Source organism: Oryzias melastigma, linkage group LG14 (genome assembly GCF_002922805.2).
Source record: "Oryzias melastigma strain HK-1 linkage group LG14, ASM292280v2, whole genome shotgun sequence".
NCBI classification, from domain to species: Eukaryota; Metazoa; Chordata; class Actinopteri; order Beloniformes; family Adrianichthyidae; genus Oryzias; species Oryzias melastigma.
In genome coordinates, this window is record NC_050525.1 from 5,137,846 (window position 1) to 5,160,338 (window position 22,493).

Here is a 22,493-nt window from a genome sequence, read left to right on the forward strand (position 1 = left end):
TAACTGTATATTGTCCATTTGTTTGGAATACATAAAAAGCTCAAATAATTAGAATCAAATCTGGATTGTTAAATTCACCTGATGATCAGTAGACTTTCACTGTAGATTGCTGCGGTAAAACAGAAACCCTGAACCTTATAAAGTTCATAAATGTCTACATTGGTTAGAAAGTCTCTCAGATTCCATGTTGGACCTGTTTTCCTCTGTGACGCTCTTCTTTGTGCTCCCCCAGTCCCCGCCATGATCACGTCGTACCCCAACACCACGCTGGCAACGCAGGGAGAGGAGAAGAAGATGAGCTGCACTGCCCACGGAGAGAAGCCCATCATGGTGCGCTGGGAGAAGGAGGAGCGCATCATCAACCCCGAGACCAGTCGCTATGTGGTATCTGTCAAGGAGGCGGGCGATGAGGTCGTCTCCACCCTGCAGGTGAGGGGAGGAGCTTTTAACCTCTGTTGGAACAACTCTGGGCAAGACCACAGCATCTTTGCAGGGTCACTGAGGGGAAGTTGGAAAGGATTTCTCACTCAGTTACTTAGTAACAGTTTGTTTAATCCCTTACAAAAAATGCAACATAAAGGAATGACTTAAAGCAGAGGTGTCAAACTCAATCACACAAGAGGCCAAAACCCAAAACACACCTTAGGTCGCGGGACGAACAGGATAAACATTTATTGAAACTACATTTTTAAAACATAAAAACTGTAACTTTAACATAATTATGAACTGGATATATAGCATTACCTGCGATAATACTAGTGTGAATGCTGTAAGCTGAATTTGGCCGCTGAAGATGCTGAAACTGACCGCTAAAAATCCACAAACTGATAACTGAAATCACTGAAGCTGATAGCTGAAAATGCAAAAATATTAGATAAATAGCTAATATTAGTCAAAACAGCTAGCATGTAGTTGAAAAAAAGCTAAACTTCAAAACAGACAAAAAAGAAACTACAAAAAAGCCTAAATTAGCCAAAACAGCTCAAAACAGCAGAAAAACTAAGAAAAAAGTCAAAATTAATCAAAACACCTTGCATGTAGCTGAAAAAATAGCTAAGCTCCAAAATATCATAAAAAACGGAAAAAAGCATGAATTAGCCACAACATCTAGCAAGCAACTGAAAAAAGTACCATAGCTAAAAAATGCCTAAATCAGCCAAAACTCCAAACACATTAAAAAATTAAAAATAAAAGCACAAAGTAGCCAAAACAGCTATCATCTAGCTAAAAAAATGCTAAACTTCAAAATATCCTAAAAAAACAGAAAAAAGACTAAATTAGCCAAAACAGCTAGCATGTAGCTGAAATATTAGCTAAACTCCAAAATAGCTTAAAAAAATCTTAGTAAATGCCAAAATAGCCCAAAAAGCTAGAAGAATGCCAATTTTTAAAACTTTAAAACTGTAACTTTTTAACATAATTATGAATAATAAGAAGGCAGGAATATTATTCCAGAATAAATCAATTTAAACCTTAAGTAACTTTCAATATTTTACTCTCCATGAAAATATATTTTATCAAAATTATACGAGTTAGAAATAAGTGCAAGATAACATCAGGTCATTAATAACAATAAAATAAAATGATTCGGAGGGCTGGATAGAATTACCCAGAGGGCCAGATCCGGCCCCTGGGCCTTGACTTTAACATATGTGACTTAAAAGAATCGCTTGCATTTCTCCTTTTTTCAGTGTGAGAATTTATAAAAGTTCCTCCTCCAGATCACTTTGTGTGATGTGTAGATTTTAGCTCACACAACAGCCGTATGGAAGCTAGAGGCAGAGCTGAGCTACTCAGAGCTGACAGTCTAAATCTGAACATGCAGAATACACACAGGAGTTCAGAATCTGAACAACTGTCCCTCTGCTTCTGCCAGATCATGCCCACAGTGAGGGATGACTCGGGCTTCTTCTCCTGCCACGCCATCAACTCGTACGGCGAAGACCGAGGAATCATCCAGCTCACAGTTCAAGGTAGAGCCGCAGCTCATGAGCTTTCCTCCTGTGCAGCAAAGCTGCCATGCCTGTAACCGTGTGCTGACCGGCTCTGCGTCTCAAAGAGCCTCCAGACCCTCCAGAGGTGGAGATCCGAGAGGTGAAGGACAGGACCATTGCTCTGCGCTGGACCATGGGTTTCGATGGCAACAGCCCGATCACAGGCTTTGACATCGAGAGCAAGAACAAATCAGGTACAAGAGAGCTCCTTCAGAGATAACCAGAGATGAGATGCATTATGGGATACCTGCTTTCTGTGATGATCATTTGATTCTCCCTGTCGGTCGGAGAGACCTCAGTAAACACTTCTGCTTTCTGCTCAGCCTCCTGGGAGACAGCTCAGAAGACCAAAGATGTTTCCCCTCAGCTCAACCAGGCCACCATCATCGACCTGCACCCCTCCTCCACCTACAACATCCGCATGTTTGCCAAGAATCTCATCGGCAAGAGCGAAGCCAGCAACGAGCTCACCATCACCACAGACGAAGCAGGTGAGACCGGCTAGTCTCTGGCGAGGACCCGTCAGCATCAGGACCGATCCAGAGCAGAGCGGAGGTCTTCTGCATTATTAAACACATTCTGATAAAGGCCGAGCCTCTCAAATAGAAGTAAATGTCACACTGTAAGGCTGGACCCCCATAACAGCCTCTGCCCCAGTCCAATCAACGCCGTCCCATCTTCAAAAACACACTGTCCTCTAAAATGTCTTCATCTTTTCTGATCACTTTTATTTCCAAAGAAATTAAGACCCTTCAGTAGAGATGAACTGAGAAATGTTCAGTTTCTGAGCATCAGTGGAGTTCAGTTCCAAAATCAGATTGGGAATTGGATATAACACAATGACAAATCCTAAAAACGTCCACCTGATGTCGTCGATATGTCGACTTCACTACCTTGTGTGTGAATATTAAATGAAAAGCTCAGAGATGAATCTCTGTGTTATTTGGTGACTTTTGGTGAAGAAAGATGACAACTGTAATCATGATGATGATAGTGATGAAGAAACAAGATTCTTCTGTTTCTCCTGGTGGTCTTAAGTCTTTGGCCTAGCTCAGGGGTCTGCAACCTTCTGCTCTTAAAGAGCCATTTGGGTCAATTTCTCACTTCAACATCCCAGCAGGAACCACAGAGTCTTTTTTGAAGAAAACTGAGTATTTTTTTCTATTAATGTTACTATTATGATAACTATAAACAAAATGACAATAATGTGCAAATCTAATTACCTGTTATTCTGAGGTAATTCAGTGATTTAAAAAAAAAACACTTAAAATTCTTGTATTTATTTAAAAATAGAAAATTTGTCAAAAAGCTTCTGATACCTAATGTCCGTCAACTGTCTGTAAATAAGCTGCATTAAGTTTTATTTTTGTTTTTACTTTACCACTTACTTTTCGCAGTTACATTTTTAAAAAGTTGTGTTTTTCTTTAACCTAAGAGCCCTAGTGGGGGGGTGAAAGAGCCACGTCTGGCTGTGGAGCCGCAGGTTGCAGAGCCCTGGTGTAGCAGTAAAGCTGTAACAGCTCCACACAGACATTTAGACTGCTGTGAATCTGTAATGAGATGCTTGTGTTGATCTGATCTCAGCTCCTGACGGACCTCCTCAGGACGTCCAGCTGGAAGCCCTCTCCTCTCAGAGCCTTCGAGTCACATGGAGGGTAAGTGGAGGTCTCCTCTGTGTTTTTGAGGACAGGAGGCTGCTCTTGTAATAGACAATAGAACAGGGGTATCAAACTCAGTTTGGTTGAAGTGGGCTGGACCAGTAACATAGCAGCAAAATAACCTTTGGTCAACTTATCTGTAGCTTTGCTTATGTTTTGTCAATATTTCCTTGAAAGCTCGGCACTCCATGTCTTCTTTTTGATGAATTTATATCTTTTTCACACCTGATCATTTTTATAGTAACTTATCAGTAATGTAGTTGGAGGAGAACTAAACTGCATCTTACCCAGACGTGGCACGATATAGCGGTTCATTTCCTGATCTCTTATCGTGCCGGTTTAAGGCCCATTCCGACATCTTCCCTTCTCCATTTCCCTCCATTTGAAGGGGCATTTTTAGTGCAAGTGTATTGGGAATACATATTTTTAAACCCATCCCTCCATGAGGAGAGACATAAAGTTCTTCGTTGGGAGGGTAAACCGTGTCGCACTGAGAATCGCTTTTCTTCGCGTGGGTGTTCTCTGAACCACAGCAGTTTACATTTAAATGTAAACAATATACACACTAACTCACATATGTACATATAAAAATCAAAGAATTTTATTAGTTATTTATTAATTATATCACCCTAAGCGAATAGTTTTAATTTATGTATGGTTTGACCATTTTTGATGTCTTCCCTACACTTTTTGTAGATGTAGAGATTGTAGAGATGCAGTGGAGCCTTTGCTCCCCCTGTGAATGTTTACAGATGATTTGTAGAGAAGTCTTGGCCACACAGCAGCAAAGGCGTCAACATCTCCTAGAGGGACATCAGACTGAATTCAGACAAGTTTGAATTTCCACTAGAAGGCTGTTTGTTTCAGAACACCATGTCTACGTGGCACTATCAACTGTCCCGTGTACTGAGGTGTATATGCTGTGAAGCAGTAGGTTTGTTCAAGAGTAGCTTCTCAAATGCAAAGTGTTCTTGTTGTGACCTAAACTGACCTCTGTGGAGCTGGAGGAACCGCCTCGGCTGTCATAACCGTCCTGTGTGGTTCCTGTTCTAGCCGCCCAAGAAGCACCTCCAAAACGGAGCCATCAGAGGATACCAGGTGGGCTACAGGGAGTTCAGCTCCGGTGGAAACTACCAGTTCAGCGTGATCAGCGTGGAAACCACAGGGGACAACGCAGAGAGTCTGGTCCTGGATAACCTGAAGAAGTTCACCCAGTACGGCGTGGTGGTGCAGGCCAGCAACAGCGCCGGGACGGGGCCGTCATCCACTGAGGTGGCCGCTACCACGCTGGAGGATGGTGAGTAGAACGCCTCGCTCTGCTCAGAGTTTGCAGCCTTTGGTGCTCCACAGTCATCGTGTCAACCAGTGGACCCATTTCTATTGGAGATTTCAGCTGAGGTCTGCTGCAGCTCTGTCCTCTCGTGGAACACAGAACTGCACTTCCTGGTTCCTGCAATGACTTCCTGTTTGTTTTAGATTTTAAGTAATGGTTAAAAAGTTCCACCGCTTGATTCTTGAGCATTAAATGTAGAGGGTAAAACTACATCTGCATGAAAGTTGCTGCATCACTACAGAGTGAAATTTCCACCCAAAGTGCCCCACGGGCGTATATCAAACTCCACGGCGCATTGAATGTTCCACGGCACAATTCTGGCTCCACAGAGGCTCATGGAGTTTTTCTTGTGCTCGTGAAGGACTACAGAGAAGTAGTTTAGTGTCAGAAACCTAAAAATCACAGCCAGCAAAGCCAAGTGGGCCTCATTTGGTTTAAAATGGGGGAAGAAAATGTGGGCCCCACTTAAGCCAATGTGGGCAAACGCAGGTGCTGCCACGACAGAAACCGGACAAACCCGATCTCGGCCACATTTTCTGTCCACTTCTAAACCAAATGGGCCCACTTAGCCTCGCTGGCTTCGATATTTAATTTGAATGTTCTATATCTATTTGCTCCGTTTTCATTCTAATACTTCAATGCAGGGGCTGCAACTTGCGGCTCCAGAGCCACATGCGGCTCTGTTACCCTTCCATTGTGGCTCTTTGGGCAAAGAAAATGTATTCAAAACATTTAAAACATTACTATAAAGCAAAAAGTAAGTAGTAAAGATAAAAAAAGTCAATGAACTTAAACTTTATTTAACTCATTCACTAACAGTTGAACGACGTATGAATTATTCATTGAGGATCCTGACAACGGTATCCGTAATTCTCCACCAATCCTTTGCAGTTTATCAACATCATACTGACTCATTTGGACTTAATTTTGAGCTTCATTTATCACAAAAAACAAGTCACTGTCAGAATTAAAGATAAATTAAATTATAATCCACTGGATTAAAAAGTAGATTTTTTATTTTTGAACAAATTCAAGGATTTAATGCGTTTCTCGTGGTTTTAATATACGCTAGGGGTCACTTGATTAGCTCTGATTTAGTTTTTGTTGGTTATCTTTATGAATTTGTTTTGCTGAAATGCTCCACAAACAGGAAAAGAAACAGTTAATTCATTAATCATTGATGACTTTACACTTCCCACTGCGTTTGGTGCATTGACATGATCTTAGGATGTCTTTTGTTTTGAAAGGAAGTCAACCAAAGCTCTGTCACAAGTTATAAACTATTTCATATTTTAAAAAAGAGATATTTCCTCTTCATGTTTATGTTTTTTTGTTTTGGTTTTAGGATGTGTAAAGTGAATAATTGTGAATGTATAAAACTGTATAATTGTATTTTATGCAAATTCCAACGTTCACTGTGCACGTGGAGTTTGACTTTTGGTGGAAGTTTTACTCCATACGTCTCAACTATTTTCCTTTATCTTGTTTATCTTGTTTACATGTGGTTTTTATTTACTTTGCTGTTTGTGTTCTTTTTATTAGTGCTTTATAATGCTTAAGAACACTATTTTTTTTTTACTTCTAGCACATACCACATAATCAAAACACAGTTTGCTTCCTTAAATGTGTTTCTGAAACGATATGGATTGAATCTGCATCCTGTCTGAGTGGACAAAAGATCTATGAGCATACGTCACCACCTAGTGGTGGTCAGAGGTATTGCCGTGTGAGACTGACGTTGCCCGCTCCTCCTCAGTGCCCAGTCGACCCCCGGAGAACGTCCAGGCTGTTGCAACATCTCCAGAGATCGTCTCCCTCTCGTGGCTGACCCCTCCCAAAGACGCTCTGAACGGAAACCTACTGGGCTTCAGGGTCATCTACTGGGCCAACCTGCCCGATGGAGGTGGGACACGTTCTGTTCAGATAACAGTTCTCAGATCATTAGGACCTGTTTGGTCTTTCAAAATGCCTTTTCTGGTAGAACTCTTGTTGAGACATCAGAATGTTCTCCACAAATCCTGAGATCAACGAATCTCCTCTGACGTCCGGATGATCAGAAACAGGAAGTCTGTAAAGGTTTTCATCCCCACATCTTTTCATTCTGCCGCTCAGAGCTGGGAGAAATTAGGAACGTCACCACGTCAAAGCCCTCTCTGGAACTGGACGGCTTGGAGAAATACACCAACTACAGCATCCAGGTGTTGGCCTTCACCAGAGCGGGGGACGGAGTCCGCAGTGAACAGATTTACACCCGCACCAAAGAAGACGGTAGAAAGATTCGCTTTTGGAAAACATACGTCTGAAATGAGTGAAAAGAGTCCGAAAAGGACGATCTGGTTTCCCGTCTGTGACAGTGTTCCTTCTTGTGTTGTCAGTTCCTGGACCTCCAGCAGGGGTGAAGGCGGCCGCTGCCTCCAACTCTGTGGTGTTCGTGTCCTGGCTTCCTCCTTCCAAAGTCAACGGCATCATCAGGAAATATACGGTTTTCTGCTCCAACCCCCACCCCACGGTAAACAGCAAACACCCTTTACATCAGAGAATGACAGACGTTTAACTCAGCACAAATTAGAAAAAAAAATCCCTGTTACAAAACTCTTTTATTGATCCAGGTGAGCAGCGAGTTCGAGGCGGCACCGGACGTCTTCTTCTACCGCATCCCCAACCTGAGCCGGAACAGGCAGTACAGCATCTGGGTGGTGGCCGTGACGGCGGCAGGCCGTGGAAACGCCAGCGAGGTCATCACTGTTAAACCCATGGCTGAAGGTGGGCGGGGCTTCCTTCACAGCTTTGTGGATCAAAGGGAGTTATCAGAGAGCTGATTGAATGTTCTGGTTGTTTTCATTGAGTCTTTTTGTGTCTATTTTGTAATGAGATTTAATACTTCTCAAATATCCTCCATTAACCCTTTAATGCAAAACATTTAACATACTGTAACTTTTCAACCGTTAAGACGATCAAAGTAATTCTGAAGGAGAAAAGTAGCTCAAGGGTTAAACTCTGAAATTATTCAATAATCAAAGACATCCATCCATCTTCAGAACTTGCTAAATCCCTTTCAAAGTCATAGGGCTGCTGGAGCCTATACCAACTAGTGCAGGTACACCCTGGACAAGGTGTTGAGTTCTGAAGATGGATGACTGACTGATTGGATGGATGGATAGTCGGATGGATGGATGAATAGTCGGATGGATGGATGAATAGTCGGATGGATGGATAGATGGATGGATGGATGGATGGATGGATGGATGGATGGATGGACAGACCGATAGTCGGATGGATGGATGGATGCAGACACATATCGTCCCTCATGATGACCCGTCTGTGTTCTCCAGCTCCAGCTCGGATCCTGACCTTCAACCGGACAGTAACCACGCCCTGGATGCGAGACATCGTCCTGCCCTGCAAAGCTGTTGGAGATCCATCACCAACCATCAAGTGGCTCAAAGACATGTGAGTCAAACTGCATCACAGCCGCGACAGCAATCTGGATTCCAGGTTAACGCAGGTGAACTCGCTCTCCTCTGCAGCAATGAGAGCCCTGCACCAGTTGTGATTGACAGCCGACGCAGCGTCCATGGAAACGGTAGTCTCGTCATCCGCACGGTAAAAGCAGAGGATTCTGGGAACTATACCTGTGGGGCCAGTAACAGCTTCGGCTTGGATAAAATTGTCCTCAATCTGCAGGTTCAAGGTAGAGTTAGAGGAATTGTACCTAATCGGATCCTACAGTTATCCACCTGCTAAAGTAAATAACATGAATCATTTCTGGTTAACTAGTCCCTCCTGACCAACCTCGCCTCACTGTGACCAAGACCACCACCACATCCATCACCCTGTCCTGGATACCCGGAGACAACGGTGGCAGCTCCATCAGAGGTCAGTCCGAGTTCAGCTCTGTCATGTCCTGGTGTGGTCTGGAGGCTGATATTCTGGTGCTGTTCTGCTCCAGGCTACATCCTGCAGTACTCCGAGGACAACAGTGAGCAGTGGGGGAATTTCGCCATCAGCCCCAGTGAGCGCTCCTATCGCCTGGAAAACCTCAAGTGTGGCACCTGGTACAAATTCACCCTCACCGCCCAGAATGCAGTTGGGCCGGGCCGGATCAGTGAGATCATTGAAGCAAAGACTCATGGGAAAGGTAGGAGCATTTTTTTTAAGTAAAAAGCACTAAAGATTCCCTTCATACCCTCTCTTGAGACGGACCATGAAGGTTCCTCAATAGTTCTTTGTTCAGTTGCACTATTTGCTGTCAGAATCAGATCTGGGCTAAAGATCCTTTGTGAGAAACTGAACAATCTTCATTAATGCACATTTTACGCCGATGGCATGAAGTAAAAATTGAGCATCAGAGCAGATTAACTAATGAATAGTTAAAGACCAGCTCCATAAAAATCAGGTTTTTGTTGTTTTTTTTAATATGTTCAAACAGAATTTTGTAATGACAGAGGATAAATGTAAAAGAATGAGTATTCCTTTATTCAAATAGATAGATAGATAGATAGATAGATAGATAGATAGATAGATAGATAGATAGATAGATAGATAGATAGATAGATAGATAGATAGACTTTATTGTCTGTTCAATGAACAGAAATTCATCTTTCAACACGGCATAAGACAATAAAATTGATTCAATTGATAAAAGTTAAAAAAGCTAAAAAGTTAATAAATATATAGAAAATCAAAAGTCATAGAGATCCTAAAAATCACATAATTCACCATCCACATGCATACAATTTAAGAGCTATTGAAAATTAAGCAGAGTGACTGCATTGGGGATAAATTGCGTTGGATCAGGAGCAGATTTGAAAGAGTTCAGTCCCATGGTCGGGCCTAATTCTCCTTTCTCTGCTACACTTGTGAATTCACCTCTTATAGATAAATATATCCTCTAACATCTTCATTTTCCTCATCTGAGATTCCATCTATCTCAAAACTGTCCGGCTGCAGAACTCTGATATTCCTCGCCGTTTATGTTTTTCATTATTTTTTGTTGCTACGGACTGACAGATGCATCATCCGCTTATTTTCAAACTCGTTGTGTTTCTGGGATGTAAAAAGTTTTGTGTGATCTAAAGCTTTAGTTTATTTGTGTCCGATAATTTCATTCTCACATGATTCCAACCTGTCTCCTCCCACACAGAACCTCAGTACTCTAAGGAGCAGGAGCTCTTCACCAGCATCAACGCCACCAGAGTCAAGCTCAACCTCAGCGGCTGGAACAACGGCGGATGTCCAATAACTTCCTTCACACTGGAGTACCGAGCTGCTGACTCACCCACCTGGACCACGGCTCAGCGCACCTCCCTCACCAAGAGCTACATCCTGTATGACCTTCAGGAGGCCACGTGGTATGAGCTCCAGATGAAGGTCTACAACAGCGCTGGCTACGCGGAGAAGAGAGTCAAGTTTGCCACCCTCAGCTACGACGGCAGTGAGTTCATTTGTTTAAAACCCCTCAGTTACACAAAAACACATGAAGGACAACGATTCTAAAGAAGTGCAGGAAGCAGGAAGTGACGTTTGTGTAGGTGAGGAAGAATATGAGCTGCTCATGTTTTACTCACAACACCAGGACTGTTCTTTAAAAACAGGAAGTGCAGACACATCCAAGTTTAGCAGAATGTTTCCAAAACATTTATTATATTCCATTTTTTAGGTCAAAGCTGTTGTTCAATAATTATTGTGTGAATGTTTACTAAGCATTCATTCTATAGTGATTCTCTGCTCCTTTCTTTACGTTTTTCGGCATGTAAATACTCAACCACACTTTCAGCGATTTCAGCAATCTTTGTATCAAAACGTTCAGCTTTTTCAGGAGATTACTGCTTGTACTTTTGGTATTCTTAAACTTTATAGATTTTAAAATATTGAGCAAAATATGCCCCACAGGAAATGAATGAGAAAGTCTTCAAATTTCTACATTTTAAGTAGATTAGCAACAAGTCTTTAAATATAATCATGGGCTATGTTTGTATCTTTTATAGTAATTTTCCAAAAATTTAGAGTTTACATAATATTCTAAATCTATTTATACCTAACTTTTCTGCCTAATTTGTTATCTACTGAGGTTTTTATAGGTTATTTTAGAGTTTAGCTAGATTTTAGCAACAGGCTAATGTTTTTAACAAACTGAGGAATTTTAGGCTTTTCTGAGTTTAGCTAGTATTTAAGCAATAAGCTAGCTTTTTGGCTAATTTGGCATCTACTAAGGTTTTTGGGGCTAATTTGGAGTTAAGCTAACATTTAAGCAACACAAAATATATTTTTTGCAAAATTGGCGTGTATTAGGGTTTTTTTTTGCAATTTTACTGCAAATTTTTCAGAAATGTAGGTCAACTTCAGCACTCTTTCATTGGTCTTTAACAAAATTTCCAGTCTTTTAGCAAATGTAACATTTTGCAAATATCTTTTGCATTTTCAGCAAATCCCTTTATCAATTAAAGTCATTTGCATCACCATTTTCAGCAAAAAGTTTTAGCATCTTCTGTGACTACTTTCAGCAAAAAGCATTCACTCTAGCATTATCGCAGGCAATGCAACTCTTCTAGTCTGAACTGCTGTGTGCTACTTCAGTTCAGACTCAAAGCTTCACACCATCCTCACACACCTCTGAGGTAATGCTGTCACATGACCCCCCCCCTCCCCCACAGGCACCATCGCTCCCCTAGTGAAGGCGCCAAATGTCAGTAAGGAAAACCCCGGTGGAGGCGAAGGTTTGAAAATGATGGTAACCATCTCCTGCGTGCTGGTGGGCATGGTGGTAGTCTTCATCGGGCTGCTGATGCTGAGGCGCAGGAGGAGGGAGCAGAGGCTGAAGAGGCTGCGCGGTGAGATGGGGGGTTCAGGTTCCTCATGGGGCTCTCGTTTGCATTTTGCTGATAAACACATTTCTGTCTTTGTTCAGATGCTAAAAGCTTGGCCGAGATGCTCATGAGGTAAGCAGCGCTACCTGTCTAGAATGGGCGGAGTTTATGAAAATCCTCTCAAAAATGTTTTTGCTTTTGTCCCCTCCCCCCAGTAAAAACACACGTCCAGCAGAGCCGATCAACAAGCAGCAGCAGACGCTGCGCATGCACATCGACATTCCCAGAGCGCAGCTCCTCATCGAGGAGCGGGACACCATGGAGACCGTTGGTGAGCTGAAGGAGCGAGCTGAGCGCCGTGTCAGCGCCCCGATTCCTAACCACTCTAATAAAATATAGTGCAGGACTATATAGTGTCCTGGATTTTAAAAGTAATTCAGACGCCACGCTCACTACTTTTTTTTCGTTTTTCCAAACGCCGAATATGACATGTTCGATTTCATGAAGTGAAAATCGAGTCAATACAAACATTTTATGACGTTTATTTATGACTGATGTTGAAAATGTGGATGGTTTATTTGAAAATTACATTTAAACGAGGACAGTGACAGTTAACGCATTAACGCACTTGATTAATCGATTAGAAATAAAGCATAATTATTTATGAACACTCTCAGGCATCCTGCAGTGAAGCTGTGAGATCATCGTAATATAACTTAATCTAAAATAAACTTCAACTTTTTTTACATTCTGTGATTGAGATTTTATTAAATAAAGAGATAATATGACATTTATTTGAAGTTTTTGGACAAAGGTGATCTTCTATTTTAATAAATAAGGCAGAGTACGAACGCTGACAGCTGTAATGCAGCAGCAGCGCTCGTGCTTTGGTGGGCGGAGCGACACAGAGCTGTCTGCTATTAGAAATCCAGAGGAAACCGAGCATTATGCTGTTTTGGGATGGGGACTGAGATTATTTTTTCTACAACAGCGAGCATCGATGTTGTCTAAAAATTGCAGAAACTCTGCGGTTCACCGTGAAAGTCCCGCCCACTGCCGTTACAACAGACGAGCAGTTCAGAAATGACAGACACGCCCCCACCTGTGAGCAGATTCCAGTCAAGCCGACGTGAAATCCAGCTGGATCAAACTTCTCCCCCCCAAAAAAACAGTTATTTTTCACAAACACAACAAAGAAAATGAGAAAAAAGTAAAACCTGAAAAAAAAAAACATAATTTCAGGAAAAATGTCAAATAGACAGCAGTGCTCTTAGGAGAGAAATTCTTCTTTTTTTGGGCTGCCTGGTATCTAAATCAACACAGCCAGAATGAAGCCACATAAGAAAGGTCACATCATGGAGCTGTGAGGTCTGGGATGTTCCTCTATCAACAGAAACTGTTCATATGTGGCCCAAAGAAATCTGTGACTTTCACCTGATATTTCTTTTGTATTTTAATTCAATAACATGTTGATTGAAATTGTTTGACCGCAATGCATTATGGTCTATATTCACTAATGTAATAAGCATTGATGCACACTAGTTTTTCACAAAGACTTCTGGGAAATTTCTATAGCACTTGATTTTGTAATTGTAGATTCGGACAGAGGTAGAAAATGGCAAACAAACTATATAGTGCAGTGCCAGAATCCAAAAGACACCTTAGATCACGGGCCGAACAGGATAAACATTTATTGAAAACTCTAAAACTAAATGTTTAAAACTTTAAAACCGTAAGTTCTCAACCCAATTATGAACTAGATATATAGCATTACCTGATAATACTAGTGTGAATGCTGTAAGCTGAATTTATCCACTGAAGATGCTAGTGCGGATAGCTGAACAGGCTGAAATTGATAGCTGAAAGCACTGAAGCTGAAAATGCTGAAGCTGAAAACCAGCTAAAAATTAGCTAAATTCCAAATTAGCCTAAAAAAAACTTAGGTTAGCCATAACAGCTAGCATGTAAATATTAGGCTAACTCAAAAACTGCCTAAAATACGTTTTGAAAAGAGCCTAAATTGGCCAAAACAGCTAGCATGTAGCTGAAATATTAGCCAAAATGGCCTAAAAAAATCCTAGTAAATTCCAAAATAGTCCAAAAATCTTGCAGAATCCCAATTTTTAAATTCTTAAAACCATAACTTTTTAACATTTATATGAATAATAAAAAGTCAGGAATATTATTCCAGAATAAATCAACTTAAACCTCATGTCAGGGTGAGTAGACAGATCCCAGAGTCAGATGAGATGGTTGATTAGGTTTATTAGCTCCACAACAATAACAAAATGACAAAAAAGGAAGCAGACTGGCAGTGGAGGCAGGGTGTTATGTCCCAGACAGCTTTACTGGAACCAGGAAGGGACCGAATGGAAGGGAAACAACCTGGTAGGTTGGAGGGAGAGGCTATTGAAGGTTAGAAAACGCCACGCCTCCTTCACTCTGTAGAAGCACAAAGCAGACAAAAATATAAGCACAACAAAACAACACCAAAACCAATTAAGGAAAACACCAAACCATAACACCTTAAATAACTTTCAATATGTTACCCTCCATAAAAAAGTACTTTGTCAAAATAATAGAAGTCAGAAATGAGCCCAAGATAACATCAGACCATTAATAACAATGAAATAAAATGATCCGAAGGGCCTGACTTTGACATGTGATCTAGTGAGTAGGGGTGGAATTTGGATGCAGAGCTGAGCTGCTGTTTGTGTCCCGCAGACGACCGCTCCACAGTGTTACTGACGGACAACGACTTTGGGGAGACGCAGAAGCAGAAGTCGTCCACAGTCACCCACACCGTCCACTACCAGTCGCTGTCCCAGGCCACCGGTCCACTGGTTGATGTGTCTGATGCCAGACCAGGAACCAGTAAGTCCAGTACGGACCTTTTTTTATTTCAAATAACTCCTAGTTTTGTAGTTTCACAATCCAATGATTTTTAGATGAAATCTGAAAAATATATGTGATAATCAGATTGATTGTGTCTTTTGGAACTGAAAACCCTGGAAAAGGATAAGTCATTCTTAGCTGCTCACTCTAACTTGTTCATTTCCTCTTTAGACCCTACTGCCCGCCGCACAGCGAAGGCCGGCCCTGCAGCCCGCAACCGTTATGCTAGCCAGTGGACCCTGAACCGTCCCCATCCTCCCGTCTCCTCGCACACCCTCAGCACTGACTGGAGGCTGCCCACCCCCAGAGTGGCGGGCTCGGTGGACAAGGAGAGTGACAGCTACAGCGTGAGCCCATCTCAGGACACAGGTGCGGCTCGCCCCCACCACACACCCGCCACACACGCACTCACCGCTCCTAACTCGGACTAACTCCTGTCACTAACCCTGTACTAACCCCGTCCAGACCGAGCGCGCAGCAGCATGGTGTCAACAGAGAGCGCCTCCTCCACCTACGAGGAGCTGGCCAGAGCCTACGAGCACGCCAAGATGGAGGAGCAGCTCCGCCACGCCAAGTTCACCATCACAGAGTGCTTCATCTCCGACACGTCCTCGGAGCAGATGACGGCCGGCACCAACGACTACACCGACAGCCTGACCTCCAGCACTCCGTCCGAGTCCGGCATCTGCCGCTTCACCGCCTCTCCGCCCAAGCCTCAGGACGTCAGCCGGGTCATGAACATGGCTGTGCCCAAGGCCCACAGACCGGGTGAGGCCAGGCTGTCCCGCAGCCCACGGGGCGCTCATGAGCACTCATATGTCATCTTAACAGTCGCCGTGGATCGAAAATAACCACTAAGATCTGTCAAATGATCCATCTGTGTTTACCTTCATTCTGTTGCAGTCTTTGTTCCTTCAGTGTAACACTAGTAACAGGTGAGATCAGGGACCAGATTGACCTCTGCTCCAATCCTGCTCCCACCAATATTTTGATTTTGTGACAAAAGTGCACATCCTGACCATCTGACCATCAGGAGAGATGACGATTGTCTTCACTATCAGGCCTGAAAAGAAATTAAACAATCAGGAAAACCCAGCAGTGTAAGACTGCTGAGGACAGAGAGGGGAATAGAACAAAAACAATTAAAAAAAGGAAAATAACAATTTTTTAAAGTAAGGATTTCTTAATTAGCATTTATTTAATTTAGTTAAACTGATGTCTGAGGTTCACATAGATAGATGATAAACTATGTAGGTGTTTTCATCCTGTTGACCTGAAGACGTCTTGTTTGTTCAACTCTACCTCCAGAATGAACAGATTTGATATGTAAAGAAAAACTTTGGTAAAAAGTTTGATCTTTAAGAGTTAAAAGCACATATTATCTGATGCTGCACAACGTTGGTTAATAGCTGCTCAGAGCTATACTGAGATGATCCTGTTTGATACAGAGTCTTTTATTTTGAAATTAAGTTAAAAAAAAACACCACATTTTTAAAGAGATGCTAGGTTTATTTTTTTGCTTTTGGTTGTGAAAAAAATAAAAATTATTCATATTTATTATTTTTTAAAAAAGGTCATGAATGCAAACCCAAATTACTTAAAGGTTAAAGTAAGACTATGCGCTCCTTCTGGGTTTGGATCAGTAGAAAATTAGCTAAAATGGCTCTTTTACTGTTAAAGGTTGCCGACCTATTGTCCTATAGTCAGTTTCATTCTCTGCCGCCCTCCGAACTCGTCACCTTTTCTGTTTCACTGACGGTGCTGTGTGTTTGTCGTCCTGCAGGGGGCGAGCTCGTCCACCTTCCTCCATACCTGCGCATGGACTTCCTGTTGAACAGAGGCATGTCCTGCTCGGGGTCGTCCAGGGGGGCAGCGGGAGGGGAGAGAGCAGCGATGGGTCAGACCTGTCTGGAGCCGCAGAAAAGCCGCTCCCTGAAGCGGCCCTCCCGCATGGCCCCCCCAACACCCACAGAGGCCCCCCAGGCCAGCAGGGACTCAGTGGCCCAGTGGCAGCCGGGCTCAGCGGCAACGCTCCCCCACAGGGAGGGCTCGGAGCTGGCCCAGGCCGCCAAGCTCAGCACCTCCCAGGAGTCCCTGCTGGACTCCAGAGGACACCTAAAGCAGAGCAGCAACCCCTACGCCAAGTCCTACACGCTGGTATAACAGCAGGAGCGCGGGGGGGCGCGCTCACCCTGACACTGGACTTAACACTCAAGTGCAGTAAACTGACTTTCACCACGCAGTTGTGTACATATGTGCCCCCCAGCAGGGGCGGGCTCCTTTTACTAATCTGCTTTTATTTATTTTAGATTCCTTTGACAGTTTTTTGGTCTATTTTGCTTCTTTGTTCTCCTCAGAAGAAACTTCCTCATCGGAGCTTTGCCAAACTAACAAGGGAGCGTTATTTATTCCTCATTCTTTCTAGATAATCAGCCGTTAATAATTGTTAGCTGTCAGCAATTAATAATTCATCATCGAGCACCGAATGATCTACTGTTACGACGATATTTTCATAAGAAGCCGGACATGTTTTTTATTTGTGGTTCCTGCAGAGGACGATGACGCTTTGGAGTCATTTTTCCTTGGGAATATTCTTCTGAGGCTCGGAAGGACGGCTCAGCAGATCGAAACTTTCCAGCTGCTCTTAAATTGTTACCTTTTTTTGGAAAAATACAAAAAATCTATTTCCTATGGATGCATGGGGACTGACCAAGGAAAGACAACTGTGGTTCTGAAGGCGGCTGGATGGCCCGGTCCAGCATTCTGTCTCTGAAATGACCCAATGTGAAGATTTATTATTCTTACTACGATAAATATATATATGAGAGAGAAATCACTTTTATTTGTGGGTATTACAGGGAAAAATTGGTTTGGTTAATAAAGTCTTAGTCATGTTTGCACATATCTGATTTTAAATTAGGAAAATGAGTCTCTGTTGATCTTTGTGTCCCATTCTTGATGGTGCAATATGAAAAAAGATATGAAACGTTTATGAAGACTATACTGTAACCATGAAGAACTATATGTTTGTGAGTATGCTTACAGGGAGGGCACGCTCCTGCTGCTGTATTCAGGTGGTCAATCTTAATAGCTAGAAGAGGGGGGGTTGCACATCACGCCTGCCTGGCTCCAGTGTGTCAGACCTCCCCCCCCACACACTCTCAGTGCACTAGGACGAGTCTCCGGGCTCTCACCCGGGCTCTCACCCGGGCTCTCACCCGGGCTCTCACCCGGGCTCTCACCCGGGCTCTCACCCGGGCTCTCACCCGGGCTCTCACCCTCCTCAGTAGGTCTGATGTTGCTGCATGGCGGCGATGCTCCTCCACAGGGAAAAAAAACGTGAGACAATCCAGCAGAACCCCCCACCCCCCCTCCCGAAACCAAACTAATGTCTGTGGGAAATATCGGAAAAGTGTGTCAGAAGGTGTTTTCTGTTTGTTGATTTGTTTGTTTTGGTCTGCCCTGGCCTGGTTCTGTTGGTTATGATTGACTGTCTTCTTTCTGATTCTGCATTTTAACAACAACAATGTCACGTTTTATTTTCACGAGTGTTCACCACGGTGGCGCTGGAATAAAGACAAACTAACACAAAGGTCCAGAAGTGAGTAATAAAATGGATGTTCCCCAAAGTGTTCCTGAGGCTTTGATGGGGGGTGGAGCTGTGCGAGCGGTTCTGACTCGGTCCACACTTTCTGGTGAAGTTGAAGTCAGACAAAATCTGGTTACACTTTTTCTCCTAACAAGCAAGTTCATTCAGAGTGGAGAACGTTTGGAAAACACGTGATCATCTGCATATGGAGCGAACATAGACTCACCCAGATCTGTGTGCGCTCACTTCTTGATTTGTAACTCATACAAAAGTGCAAAAAATTGTGAAATTAGAAAAAATGCAAAATACAATTTATACATACAAATTAAAATCACAACAAATTAAAATAAATTACACACAGATCTCTAAATCTTTTTTAAAAAAGCATGAATCTCTTGTTACACACACAAGGAGCAGCATTTAAACGCATCACTTCCTGAGAAATCTTTTCTTTCTCTGAGACCTGAAATGAGTCTCACAAAATGTCTCACTCGTAAATGTGGTTTTGTGTTTGCAAAACAAGCTATTAGTGCGTAGTTGTTAAAGATTTGTGTGTATTTTATTTCTAAGCTGTTGTCATTTTAATTTGAGCGTGTAAATTGAGTTTCACATTTTTTTAATTTTATAATTTTTGTACTAATGCACAAAATGTATTAAATGAGTTATGGACCAAGAATTACAAATCCAAAGTTACGCACAAACTCAAAGTTATACACAAATCAAGGACTACGCACGCACAAATCCCATGTTATGCATGAATCAAGAATTACACGTGCACTATTTTGGCTGAGTCTATTTTCTCTCCATATCTGCACACGAGCACACACTCTTCCTAAACCTCAAGCTTCTCCTCTCATGAAGGACACACCTGGATGGAATCATGTAATCTTCTGGATGATCTGAAGTCCCTTCCTTCAGTCAAAAAAAAAAAAAAAGAAGGTACATTTATTTATAAGCTTTGCGTCAAACTGTTGCACATTACCACAGTGAGCAATTATTGTAAAGTATGTTAATATAGTATCACCTACAGAATCCCACACAGATAAATATTCTTAGTTTTCTCCTGATGAGTGTTACGTAATCTCATGCAGAAATCGTTGAGTAATGCAAAATATTAAAAGTTTTTAGTAATATTTATGCAAATATTTTAAAAATACATAAAAAATTAAAAGATTAGATACAAATAAAGTGCACTTTAGTAAAAGTATTACAGCTATAGATCATTTTTCTCCGTTCAGAGAGTCTGATTGGATTCTGAAGGACTCACATCATGTTTGGATCAAAACAAAGTAGGAAAATTATCAAATATCAGAAGGATTAATTCTTAGTCATGAATATATAACAAAACAGAAATATTAAACCTTTAACTTCATTTAATGGTAGAGCACTTATAGAAAACATTAATGGTGTCTATTACTCTCCTGGGGCCATAAGCAGAAGAAAAAAACTTTTTTTATTTTACATTTTGTCTTGGTTGGGTAGTGGAAGGGTAAAAAGAATGAAAAGAATTAAAAATGTTACTGTCAGCATTTATCCACTCTAGCTTCCTCCCAGGATGAGCTCCTGCAGATTTCATTAGTTGATCTCATACAAAAAATTCTAAAATTTGGCAGAAGGGCCGGACCAGGAGCAGATGTGTGGAGTGTTTGGTAATAAAGAAATAAAGAAATAATTCAGAATCTGGACACAAACATGCTTTAATTGAGATTGAAAATTAATTTGTAGAGTTCTAAAACAAAATATTCTGGAGTTTTCATTTAAAAACTGTGACTTTTGATCTCATTTTAGTGCCAGTTGCACCAATGGGTTGATGTTCCTCAGTGGACAGAAATGCTGCGTTCATGCGATGTTGGAATGATCGGGAAAAATATTGTCCTTCTTGGAAAACACCACAAATGTCAGAAATACAACAAAACGTTCCAAAATTATATGAATGCAGAATAACTTTCAGCATCTAAACGAAGGTCAATGTATTTGTAGTGCACCACCTATAGGTAGACACCAGAATCACAAAGGAAAAAAATAATAACAAGGATCATCAATTTAATTCATTCCAGTTTTGTGGGCCAGATTAAATGGTTTACCGGGCCACATGTGGCCCCCAGGTTGTAGTTTGTCCATCCCTGATCTAAACGAGTGTCTGAAGATATTTGCTTTCATTTGACAGACAAAGAGTTGCAGGTTTAGCTTTTGTGAGCCTGAATTCTCTTTGTCTTTGAGTCAAACCCCAATTGCTGCTGATTCAAAGAGACAGAAAGGTCTCACATCCCAAACTAAAGTCTTATGGAGCTAAAGGGGCCAAAAATATTGGTATTTGGCAAAAAAAAGGTAAAATGTCCAAAACTTTATGCTATTCTAAAATAAACATAGTAAGGGTGTAAAGGGCCGTTTTATTTGGCATAAAAAACACTTGTTTTGTTAAATGAACATCTTTTTAGAAAAACAACTATAACAGTCCTGTACACTACCAAAATGTATATATTGTAAAGAAAAAGTTAAAACCTGCAACAACATTCTGGACAGACAGTTTATCGCAATTCTGCTTTTTTCACCTTGGGACACCTCGAGACTATGATAGTACAGACTAAACAGCCATTTTCTGGCCATAATTATCAAAGCTCTCAGAGTCAGTGAACGCACCGGGACTGAAGTTACCGCCCTCATCGATTTTGATTGGTCCTTCGTGTTAGCCCCGCCCCAACGAGGCACAACGGGACCAAAAGTTTGGAAATAGAAATTTTCAGATTTGAAAACGAAAAAAAGAGTTGAAAGTGGGAAAACAAGATTTGAAACTGAACTGAAAAAAGGTTTTGTATTTGAAACTTTGAGTTTTGAAACCTAAAAAAAAGAACATTTGAAGCAGAAAATGATTAAGTTTAAGCAAAAAGTTTTGGACATTTCACATTTTTTGGGAGTCAAACACCAGTAATTTTTTAATGTTTTATTTAGATTAAAAAACAATATTGGCTCCAATTTAGCTCCATAAAGTTTCAATTCATTCCCTAAAAATAATGAATAAATAACATTTATCTAACAGTTTGGCAGTCAAACTGCGCATGCTCAGCTCACACTAGCTCCGCCCACTGTGACTCTAGTGACAGTCGCAGGCAGCAGGTGAGGCGCGTGCGCGCACACTCAACAGGTCTTAGCGCGCGCGCCGCTTAGAGGCTTTGAAGGGACCCGTGGCACGAGCGTTCAGAAAACTCGGGGACTTTTTTGGACTTTCTGTCTGTTTCAGAGCTGAAGAGGGAGAGGAGGCGCGGTGAGTGTTTGCTCTTCCTCTGGTTATCCGGAATCATCAGTGTCTGCTGGGGGTGGGGGTGGTGGTGGGGGGTTCTTCTTTTTCATTTCACTAAAATCCTATTAGGACGTTCTATAAAGAGAGTCTGTGGAGAGAGATCTCTCTGGGATCACAGCTCATCCTGTCAGCTGTTCATGTTAAGATGACCGTATCTGAAGAGGAGAGCAGGAAAACCAGCCGTAAGATTTGCTTTAAAGTCCTCTGGTCATCACTTCATTCTTCAGGAGCTGCAGGTCCGGCTGACCACCTGTTCACTGCAGTCTAATCTCTCCAGCTTTGTTTCTGCTCCTGTGAGTGCACGAACAAAGAACAGATAAGAGCGCTTCGGACATGAAGACCAGTTTTGGTTGATGAGGTTAAATACAGAACTGGGTTGCTGAGATTGAGTGGATTATTGAACTGTCATCTAAGCAGCATTCCTACTCTAAGGACAGGTCCACCAAGCAATGTGGGCCCGGTTCCTTCCAGGAGCTGGCACTAAGCTCAGGGAAGGACAAAATCCTCTCAGGTGAACTGCAGCTTCTGCAATAAGAAGCCAGCTAAACATCCAAAAGGGAGGCAGCTTTGTTTCAGACATTCAGGTTCATGGGAGCTTCTGTGAGGTACTGACTAGAAACCCACAAAGATCAGAACCAAGCCAGTTAGTAGTGGAGTTGTACTCGAGAATTATGAGAATAAATGTATGACAACAGAAGCAAAGCAAACAAACGCTGCATAAATAAGTTTATTGCTTCTCCCCTCGGACACCTGGGTGAAGGTCGTTCACCCAGGTGTCCGTTGAAGATGCTGATAGTTAAAAAAAGGTCAGGCTGAAAGCCAGGTAAAATATTAACTAAATGCCAAATTAGTCTTAAAAAACATCTTAGGTTTGCCAAAACAGCTAGTATGTAGTTAAAAAAATAGCTAAACCTCAAAAC

The 22,493-nt window shown here is 42.0% G+C and overlaps 2 protein-coding genes across 3 annotated transcripts in view; both read left to right on the forward strand.

The window, feature by feature from the left end:
- Positions 1 to 18,315, forward strand: part of LOC112138056 (Down syndrome cell adhesion molecule homolog) — a 107,731-nt gene extending 89,416 nt beyond the window's left edge. Inside the window, exons 12-33 of one of the 2 annotated variants that reach the window (XM_024260622.2) lie at positions 233 to 429; positions 1,877 to 1,973; positions 2,060 to 2,188; positions 2,318 to 2,485; positions 3,579 to 3,649; positions 4,706 to 4,949; positions 6,742 to 6,888; positions 7,098 to 7,253; positions 7,361 to 7,494; positions 7,595 to 7,748; positions 8,318 to 8,435; positions 8,513 to 8,676; positions 8,763 to 8,861; positions 8,935 to 9,123; positions 10,129 to 10,419; positions 11,639 to 11,815; positions 11,893 to 11,923; positions 12,007 to 12,122; positions 14,516 to 14,674; positions 14,858 to 15,055; positions 15,152 to 15,454; positions 16,470 to 18,315. In XM_024260622.2, the coding sequence (XP_024116390.1) occupies positions 233 to 429; positions 1,877 to 1,973; positions 2,060 to 2,188; positions 2,318 to 2,485; positions 3,579 to 3,649; positions 4,706 to 4,949; positions 6,742 to 6,888; positions 7,098 to 7,253; positions 7,361 to 7,494; positions 7,595 to 7,748; positions 8,318 to 8,435; positions 8,513 to 8,676; positions 8,763 to 8,861; positions 8,935 to 9,123; positions 10,129 to 10,419; positions 11,639 to 11,815; positions 11,893 to 11,923; positions 12,007 to 12,122; positions 14,516 to 14,674; positions 14,858 to 15,055; positions 15,152 to 15,454; positions 16,470 to 16,849 (3,722 nt within the window). In that variant the 3' untranslated portion in view covers positions 16,850 to 18,315. The remainder of the gene's footprint in view (positions 1 to 232; positions 430 to 1,876; positions 1,974 to 2,059; positions 2,189 to 2,317; positions 2,486 to 3,578; positions 3,650 to 4,705; positions 4,950 to 6,741; positions 6,889 to 7,097; positions 7,254 to 7,360; positions 7,495 to 7,594; positions 7,749 to 8,317; positions 8,436 to 8,512; positions 8,677 to 8,762; positions 8,862 to 8,934; positions 9,124 to 10,128; positions 10,420 to 11,638; positions 11,816 to 11,892; positions 11,924 to 12,006; positions 12,123 to 14,515; positions 14,675 to 14,857; positions 15,056 to 15,151; positions 15,455 to 16,469) is intronic. The other variant, XM_024260623.2, reaches the window with a different exon arrangement.
- Positions 18,316 to 21,327: 3,012 nt separating this feature from the next.
- Positions 21,328 to 22,493, forward strand: part of gdpd5a (glycerophosphodiester phosphodiesterase domain containing 5a) — a 39,700-nt gene continuing 38,534 nt past the window's right edge. Inside the window, exon 1 of the mRNA XM_024260604.2 lies at positions 21,328 to 21,537. The gene's annotated coding sequence lies outside the window, so the exon portion shown is untranslated. The remainder of the gene's footprint in view (positions 21,538 to 22,493) is intronic.